The following is an 8,935-nucleotide window of genomic DNA, read 5'->3' on the forward strand; positions in this document are numbered from 1 at the left end:
TCTGAAAATGTTAAAAAAACACCATGTTGTATGTTATTGCTATATCTTTATACTATGTCATTGATACCACATAATTACTTCGTCATGTTTATATAATGCTATTATGTATGACCTCATGTTACACATGTATCTGTGTCTGAGTGTTCAAATAAAATCTTGAATCTTGAATCTTGGAAATCTGTTGTGTGGGAAGACTGATTTAATTATGGGGACCTCAGGTAATATGTTGTGTATTAAGGGTGATTTATTAAAGGTGACCGCATGTGATATGAGGTTTATGAAGTCTGATTTAGTAAAGATAATATCATGTAATCTGCTTTGTATGTTTACTAAAGTCATCAAACAACTTATGTAGGAAGAATGGTTTAGTAAAGGTGACCTCAGATAATATGTTGTGTATGTAGACTGGTTTAATTAAAGTGACCTCATGTATTCTGTGTATGCAGAATGGTTTAACAAAGGTGACCTCAGATAATCTGTGTATGCAGATTGGTTTAACAAAGGTGACCTCAGGTAATCTTTTTTTATTTTTAGACTGGTTTAATAAGAGGGACCTCAGGTAACCTGTTGTGTATGAAGAATGGTTTGATAAAGCCCGTATGTAATCTGCTGTGAAATATTAAAGTTTAATTACATACTATAGCACTGTATCTTTTTCTTTCATTAAAATGGGTACCTGAGGTCACCCTAAAACAAACATTACATTACATAAACAATACAACGTCAATGAAGTCCTACATTTAAGGTGGTATGGGAGTCTAAAATAAAAATGATAGAATTTGTTCATACTTTGTCAAAATGTAGTATCTATTGATACATGTTCAAAAATATTATAAAAATGATAGGTCACCGCGCATTTTCTCAAGCTACAGTTTGTGACAAAATGACAAATTTTGTATGGATTATACAGGAAAAAACAACATTTTGTGAATAGAAACTGAACAAAATGATAGAATTGTAAAATAAATTAGGAAAAGATTGCTTTCATACAATGCATTGAGAATATCAAAAGAAAAGATAGGGTCACCGTACGTTTTTTTCGGCTAAAAGACAAAATAGGAAAATTTCATGTAGAGTCCTTCAGAAAATGCACTGTTTTAGAGTTACCTCCCCTTAAACTACCAATTTGAAAATATTCAAAAAAATATAAAAAATAATCGACACTTGTAAAATATTAATATTTCTAAGTTATATTCTTAAAAATTGGTTCTTTTAAATGAAAATTCACATTAAATATCTGCATTCCTGCATCAAATTTTACTAGCTTGATAGAAAATATGGACCTTAGATTCTCTGTTTCTTACAATCCAAGATGGCGAAAGACACCCATACCACCTTAAATGAAGAAATTAGTTTATTACATCATAAGTATATACCCTAGAATTGTATCCTTTATTCATTCATTACAAGGGTTCATATCCCTTAAAACAAACCCGAATATAACCCATTTAACTCATATTAACTCAGTTCACCTTAAAATGCATTTCACAAACAATACAACATCTATGAAGTCATAAAACTATGCTATAATAAACCAATTTCTTCATTTTAAATGTAGGACTTCATAGACGTTGATTATTTGTATTAATTAGAGATGAATTGTTTATATTTTGTGGTATTTTTCAAAAATGCTAGGGTATACACTTATGCTGCAATAAACCAATTTCTTCATTCTAAATGTAAGACTTCACGAACATGATTTACATTGCATAGTTTATGTCACATATGTGTTAAGATAGCTTGATTAAAATGGGTTATATTAATTGGTGTTTTTTTTTTTTTGGGGGGGGGGGGGGGTCCCAGGTTCACTTGTAATGAAGGAATATTTTACACAATGCTATGGTAAATGTATATAATTACTCTGTAATAAATTAATTTCTTTCTTTTATAATATGTTACTAATTACTCAAGTCACCTTAACAAATAAATTGTATATTCAATACAACGTCCATGAATTCTTAAATTAAATAAGAAATAAGTGTATTACAGCCCGTTTTTATACCCTTGGATTGTATCATTTGCATTCGTCACAGGTGTACCTAAGGTCGTCCTACCGAAAACCAACATATATATATATATAAACCATTCAACTCGAGTTAACTCGTGTCATTTTAACAAGCACATTACATAAAAAAATACAATGTTCTCGACGACATTTACAATAAAGAAATTAGTTTACTACAGCATAATTATATACCCTAGCATTATCTCTGTCATTCTTTCAGTACAGGGGTATTGAGGTCACCCTGAAATAACCAACAAAAATAACCCATTTAACTCGAGTTAATCTTAACAAGTACATAACATACACTATTCAATGTCCATCATGTTCATGAATTCCTTCATTTAGAATGAAGGATTTGGTCTATTACAGTATAATTATAAATCATTGGGTCGTATCTTTTATTTTTTCATAACAGGGTTTCCTGAGGTCACCCTCCCTCCTTCGATTTTTTTTTATTGGTATGAAGATTTATTCAAATAGGAAACTATATGTTCGTGCTAATTATTCGGGAGCGCCCGGGTGAAGAAAAGGCGCCCGGGGGAAAGAAAAAAGCGCCCGGAGAAGAAAATATAGCGCCCGGGGAACAGAAAAAGCGCCCGGGGAAAATAAATTAGAAATTTTATTGGCATGAGACAACTTTGTTAAGTTATGAACATTGATTTATTTTTATTTTAGAAAAGTAATTTGCAAATTCAAATAATTAACATTTGTAAAAAAGCAAAAAAACAAGTATGAATATTTCAATTTTAACAATAATATATGAATACTATTTCGAAAGACTGATAATAATGGATCACAGTTTATGCGCAAGATTTATAAAATGTAAGTTGTCAAAAGACATGTTTTTCATGAACGATATCAAAATGAAAAATGTATAAGACTACTCAGCTTTCACAGATAAACATAAATTTAATCAAATTCAAATCTTAGCATTAAACCCTGATAAGCATAGCCATTGCAACAATTTTAGTTTTAGAAAAAGATATACTAAATCTATCTCAGCATCTGTATAAAAAAGTGTTTGAATAACAAAATATACTTTTTGATCGAGGTGTCTTTCATGATTCTTCTATATACTCTTATTTATATTTATTTACTAAGCTCATATACAATTTTGAAATCTAAAATGTAAAAGTGCAACAATGCTTTAGATTTAGCATCGTACATATCCCCATTTATATCAAGTACATATCCCCATTTATATCAAGTACAAAACGAGCAATGTTTAGTTATTTTTTAAGGAAAAAAATATTGTTATAGAATATTTTTAGTTTCTTCTCCCGGGCGCTAATTGTCTTCCGCGGGCGCTTTTTTTGTTCCCGGGCGCTTTTTAGTAGGACCGAATAGACCACTTTCGAGTTCATCCGTCACAGGCAAAAACTCGTCAATTATACACGCCTTTATGACGTCATTTACCAGATAGAGGGGCTCGCCTGTATCCCTGCACTATTTACGTTCATCAAGCGTCTAAGTGATCGTTTTAGTGCAGGATAAACTAGAAATAATGGTTGCTCTGTAGGTACTTACTGACAATTCCCTAATGACAGCAGTGTTGATTGTCTATTTTCAGAATTCAATTTGCCGAATAATTCGTACAATATAGAATTATAATTTTCCAACCACTCGGTCAACATTGTAAGGAAGTGACGACGCCCCTAAACGCACAGATGATGGTGATAAAGGCGCGTATAATTGACGAGTTTTTTCCGGTGACGGATGAACTCGAAAGTGGTCTATTATTCGATGACAAATTCCCTAGGATACCTGAGGGCATCGATTACCTGGCTCAGATCCTTTATCAGCGGACCTTTCTTCCACATTCTTCTTTATAATTCTTTCCTCCACTGTCTGGAGTACCACTACTTTTGTAGTGTAGCACGGATAAGCAACTGATTACTGTATACTGTAAGCAACTGTGTGCATGTGCAGGAATATTGTACAGTGAATATATGATCGGTGCACAAACCAGTATTATTTCGCCTAAAATATATTGTCCTAGATACTGGTATAAAGGATATCAACACAGCCTGGCGTACCCACCACCAATTTACAACGCAACGGCAGTTGGTCTTATCCAAAATGAGCTAAGGCTGCGATCCCAGCCAGAGCTCAATTCAAAACATAAACTTTAAAATAACTTAATGTTAAATCATTTTTGTAGACGTGCAGGAAACTGTTCCATCACCATACTATATACATCTGTGCTCCATATAAATCACACATGTTATGTCAATTATACACTAATCAATGTATATTACTTTAAAAGTTCATGCACTGTGGCATATACTAAAATCTAAAACACTTCGTGTACCACCAAATTATCAATGTTACTGTGACAGTTTGTAACTCAGCACATAACTCAACTTTGTATTGTTCATTCAAAACTGACCAATATGCACATTTTTATTGGTACTTCACTCGGATTTCCTTTTACACTGCACCAGTAGCCTTATATCTCCTACTTCACTAAAAAAACACACAAGAAGTTAAGTTAGGGAGGGAATAAGTAGCTTACATAATATTTAATTTATCACCTATTTGGGACAAATATTTATTTATCCGAGTATAATTTCTTTATACCTTAATAGAAAAATCATTTCTTAACTTAATAGAACACTTAGCCATATTTCAACCCTTAAGTTTCCTTGCAACCTTAAATATAATTATTGCAATAAATAACAGGACACAGGGCTTACTTAACATTAAATTGTCATATTAAACCTTTAACTGTTTATTAATAGTAATTTAATAAATTACTTTATTGTATTTTAAACTATTAAATAATTTTAAATGACTTTAAATGACATTGCCATCCTAGCTGCCTACTAACTCCAGTATAGAACATCTTTTATGGTGCAAGGCAAATACCATTCCTCGTGTTATGGCCTCAATTTTCTCCATAAATAAGAACGTCTGTATTAATATTGGAACTTGTGGACTAGAGACATCCAAAATCACTCTCAATAGCATTGAATTGTTTGAGAAGACTAAATTTCCTATTTCATGATTAAAGTCATAAAGCAGAGTTCTTAGCTTAGGAATAAATTCATTCCTCACAGTATCTGTACTAGCACATTGTAGCAAGAAATGTTCAGTATCTTCGATCTCATCCATACACAATGGACATATCGCACTTACTTCATACTTGTTAAATCTACTACGATTTGATTGCAGTGTATACACTCCTGTAAGTAATCTAGCTTTTACATTAGCTTTCATAATAGAAATAGAGTCAAGTCCTGTGTTGGCCCAAACGTTATGAACAGTTCCACAATTCATTGACATAGGATGCAAGAAGCGAAGAGTAGATTTGCCTTCTGCCATATTCGTTATCTTCTGTTTCCAGAACGTTTCTATTCTCTGTTTCACATAGATTTTCCAGCTTTCTCTATTTGGAATCGAGTTTAAAATGTCAAAAATAGATTCAAATTCATACAATGAGAGTATAGCGTCCACATATATAAACCAGCTATGAGAGGTGTTATCCTTCATCACAAGTTGTCTAATACAAATCTCCTTCTCTATATCATTATTTCGCACAATGTTACCAAAGTTCACTAAAATTTGTCTATGTAAAAACGCTTCTATTGGCATTTGGCCAGACAGAATATATATTGCTGCATCAGCGGTTCGTTCTGGCAAATTTTGCAGAATTTTAAGTTGTGATTTGTGAAAAAAGTTCAATTCATCCAATTCCTTTCTGCTAAGTGTTACACAGTCTAGTCCAAAAATTAATCGTGGGCGAACATATGTATTCCATAGTTTGATGACTATATTTGGGTTGACTCCATTATATCCGTGCATACCTGCACCCATTAGCGAATAGCAGGTTCGTCTAGCTAATTTAATTCTTTCTGATACCAAACATTTTTCTTCTGAATTTCGATTAATTCCCACATGAGTATATGAAGCAACATGTTCTATAGGTTTTTCATGTAAATAAAATTCATCCACACATTTTTCATTTCTTCTACTATTGAAAGTCATAATTTTACTTTTAGCTTCACTAATAAAATATCTATCTTTATTTGCAAAAGTTTCTTGTAAATTTAACATTGTCTGTAATGAAATAGCATCTTCCGCCAATAACACAATATCATCTGCGCATGCTGGTGAAGCAATATGTATCGTTCCAATACGGAAGCCCAAATGCTTGTTTTGATACCAATCTAATAATGGATTAATATAAAGTTTATACAGAGTAGGAGACAAAATACCTCCTTGTCTAACTCCCTGTTGCTCATCAAAAGCTCTAGAAAACTGTCCATCCCACTTAACCTTTGATCTCATCTGTTGATACCATTTATATACAACAAACCAATCCTCATCCTTAATTCCAGACTGAAAAAGTTTTAACATTAAAGAGTCATGCCACACAACATCAAATGCTTTAGAGGCATCAATAAAGGCTACAAATACTTTCTTTTTACGATCCTTTGCATCAGCTAGCGCCTCAGTAAGCAATAAAGCTGCATTTGTTGGAGATACCCGTTTAGTAAAACCACGTTGCAATTTATTTTGAAGTCTATCTAAATCTGGTGAAATTTTCGACAAATGTATAGTCTCAAAAACTTTTCCCATTATACTACATACTGTAATTCGCCTATAAGAATTTGGATCCTGCAAGGGTTTACCATGACTCTTGTGTATTGGTGTAATAATTCCAGACTGAAAAATTTCAGGTACATCTCTTTCTTGTAAAACACGATCAAAAAGAGCTTTTAAAATTATAGGTACTATTTGACCACCACATTTCAAATGTTCACTCATTAGATTTAATTCGTCAGGTGACTTTCCATTTTTCATTTTGCTTATAGCTGCTGTAACTTCATCTAAAGTTGCATATTGCCTTCCCTTATTCCCTGAATTTTGTAGTGTCAAAATATTTTGTATATTACGCTTCACAGTTTGATGCTGATGTTCACAAAATGATGAACTTGTAGATAAAGTACTTAATTTTTCGAAATACGAGGCCCATCCATCCCTTATTTCTTCTGAGGACTCAAGATTTATGCCATCAATAACTAATTTAGTCAGTTTCTTAACTTGTCCAGTTCTTTGAATATTAATAAGTTTGTAAAAGAGCTTCTGATTTGAAGTATACGAGTCCATTATTTCATAGTACAGTTTATATCTATTATTCGCATCCAGCTGCCTCTGAGCTTGTCGAAGTTTCTTTTTAGCCACTTTACAGTTCACCCATAGAGCGTTAGTTTCACATTTATTTCCCCCATCTTGTTTAAAAATATTATATGCTTGTTTACTGTCATGACATAGACTTCTCAAATTTATAGGCCACGGCTTTAATTTTCGAACCCTACGTTTTTTAACCTCCTCTGAAGATTCCTCTGCACTCGTTTTAAAAATATCAGCCACATTTTGAAATTGTTCATCTAAAGTTCCAGATGTAATATCTAAGGAATTAAATTTTTCATCAAGTAGCCTTTGGTACTTCAACGTATCACATTTCTCCCAGTTGATTCTATTCGTCGTAGCAGTATTGACTACATCATTCTTTTCTGACGCATATAAATTACAGATAAAGTTGGCGGTCACTGGCACATGAGATGACAAATTTAACGGCGACATACAATATATATCTGTCTTAGTAAAAAAGTTATTATCATTAAAAGCTAAAATATAGTCTATTTGTGACGAAGCTTTGTCATTATGGTGAAAAAAAGTATGACTAGAAGGATAATTCCTTGGTACACATAAGTTTATTTCCTGTATTGATGTTAAAAACACTTTGTCTCTTGTAGTTTTCTGTTTACGAATCAATGAGGCATTTAAATCACCTAGCACTATTATGGTATGATCTGCAAATTTAATAGTTAATTCACTTATCTCATCAAAACATTGCTCATATTTTCGGTCATATTCCTTACTACCAGTACAGGGCATATATACGGCCACAATACAAATTGGTTTTGGCTTAGTGTCTAAAGTTATAACACAAATACGTTCATTACCATCATTATGAATTTTCACAAATTGGTCTAAATGTGCTCTCCATAAAATACCACAACCTCCCCATCCCCGCATGCGCTGTCTATTACTGATAGGATCATATTCGTCGGTACATTTCATAGTAGTACAAAAATCGTGTTCAGCAGCAAAAGCTTCTAATTTGGATTTCTCAAAAGACCATAGCCAATGTTCCTGTATAGCTAGAATATCTACATTCCCGAGTAGCTCTGATAGGTATACGGCGTTTGTTGTGAAGTTCTCAACATTGAAGGATGCAATAGTGGTTGCCTTACCATTGATGTTGGTATTTGCTGTCTCACAAAGTGATTGGCCGGTATGTTCAGATTGTGACTGTGAGGATAGACTGGTAACCTTGCATATACTTGGCTCGGTAATGTTTGTTGCATTGGCCATTGTGGTTGGAGACTGTTTACAACATGCTGTTGTTGTTTTTGAGGTTTTCTCCTGTACCTGGGTGGCCTTTTTTTCTTCACAGTCTTTTCTAAAAAAGATGTATCTGATTTTGCGGTATTGTCCTGCTCAGAAGTGTTACATGAGGTATTTATCAAGTTGGTACCTACTGAGACCCTACTAGTAACTGGGTTTTGTGAGACGGTGTCCTGAGTACCCGAACAACACTCTGTCGCCTGTACCTTATATACTGGGATATCGGACCCTTCTTGAGACAGTGCATGACGATTATTAGAGCCATAATTGTTATTATTTATAACTATACTTTTATCACTATTTAGAAATTGTCCTACTTTGCTTTCTAACAGATTAAACCTGTGTTCAAGAATTTTGAGCTCACTATTAGAGTTATTGTTAGTGTTAATTTGAGAATTAAACTCACTGTTAACATCCTGCACATTTTTAGCACGTTCACTTAATATAAGAGACTGTTCTAATTCTTCAATTTTCTTTTCCAAAGTATATATATATGATTGTGCTGCAGCTAAT

At 33.1% G+C, this 8,935-nt stretch overlaps 2 protein-coding genes across 2 annotated transcripts; both read right to left on the minus strand.

Moving 5' to 3' along the window:
• Positions 1-3,828: 3,828 nt before the first annotated feature.
• LOC134696621 (uncharacterized) lies at positions 3,829-5,896 on the minus strand. The gene is made up of 2 exons (XM_063558491.1): positions 4,836-5,896; positions 3,829-4,471 (listed from the first exon to the last, which is right to left on the minus strand). The coding sequence occupies exons 1-2, from the start codon at positions 5,819-5,821 to the stop codon at positions 4,420-4,422; spliced, it is 1,038 nt and encodes a 345-aa protein (XP_063414561.1). The 5' UTR covers positions 5,822-5,896; the 3' UTR covers positions 3,829-4,419.
• Positions 5,897-5,925: 29 nt separating this feature from the next.
• On the minus strand, positions 5,926-8,095 carry LOC134698004 (uncharacterized). The gene is made up of 2 exons (XM_063560293.1): positions 6,223-8,095; positions 5,926-5,978 (listed from the first exon to the last, which is right to left on the minus strand). The coding sequence occupies exons 1-2, from the start codon at positions 8,093-8,095 to the stop codon at positions 5,926-5,928; spliced, it is 1,926 nt and encodes a 641-aa protein (XP_063416363.1).
• Positions 8,096-8,935: the final 840 nt, after the last annotated feature.

The sequence above is a fragment of the Mytilus trossulus genome, chromosome 14 (genome assembly GCF_036588685.1).
Source record: "Mytilus trossulus isolate FHL-02 chromosome 14, PNRI_Mtr1.1.1.hap1, whole genome shotgun sequence".
In the NCBI taxonomy this organism is placed as follows: domain Eukaryota; kingdom Metazoa; phylum Mollusca; class Bivalvia; order Mytilida; family Mytilidae; genus Mytilus; species Mytilus trossulus.

Coding starts and splice junctions, on each gene's coding strand:
- LOC134696621 (XM_063558491.1), bottom strand. CDS start 5,821: ATGGGTGCAGGTATGCACGGATATAATGGAGTCAACCCAAATATAGTC. Junction 4,472..4,835: donor AAAAGATGTTCTATACTGGA/GTTAGTAGGCAG, acceptor GTGTTTTTTTAG/TGAAGTAGGAGATATAAGGC.
- LOC134698004 (XM_063560293.1), bottom strand. CDS start 8,095: ATGAAATGTACCGACGAATATGATCCTATCAGTAATAGACAGCGCATG. Junction 5,979..6,222: donor ACAGGGAGTTAGACAAGGAG/GTATTTTGTCTC, acceptor GACTTTCAATAG/TAGAAGAAATGAAAAATGTG.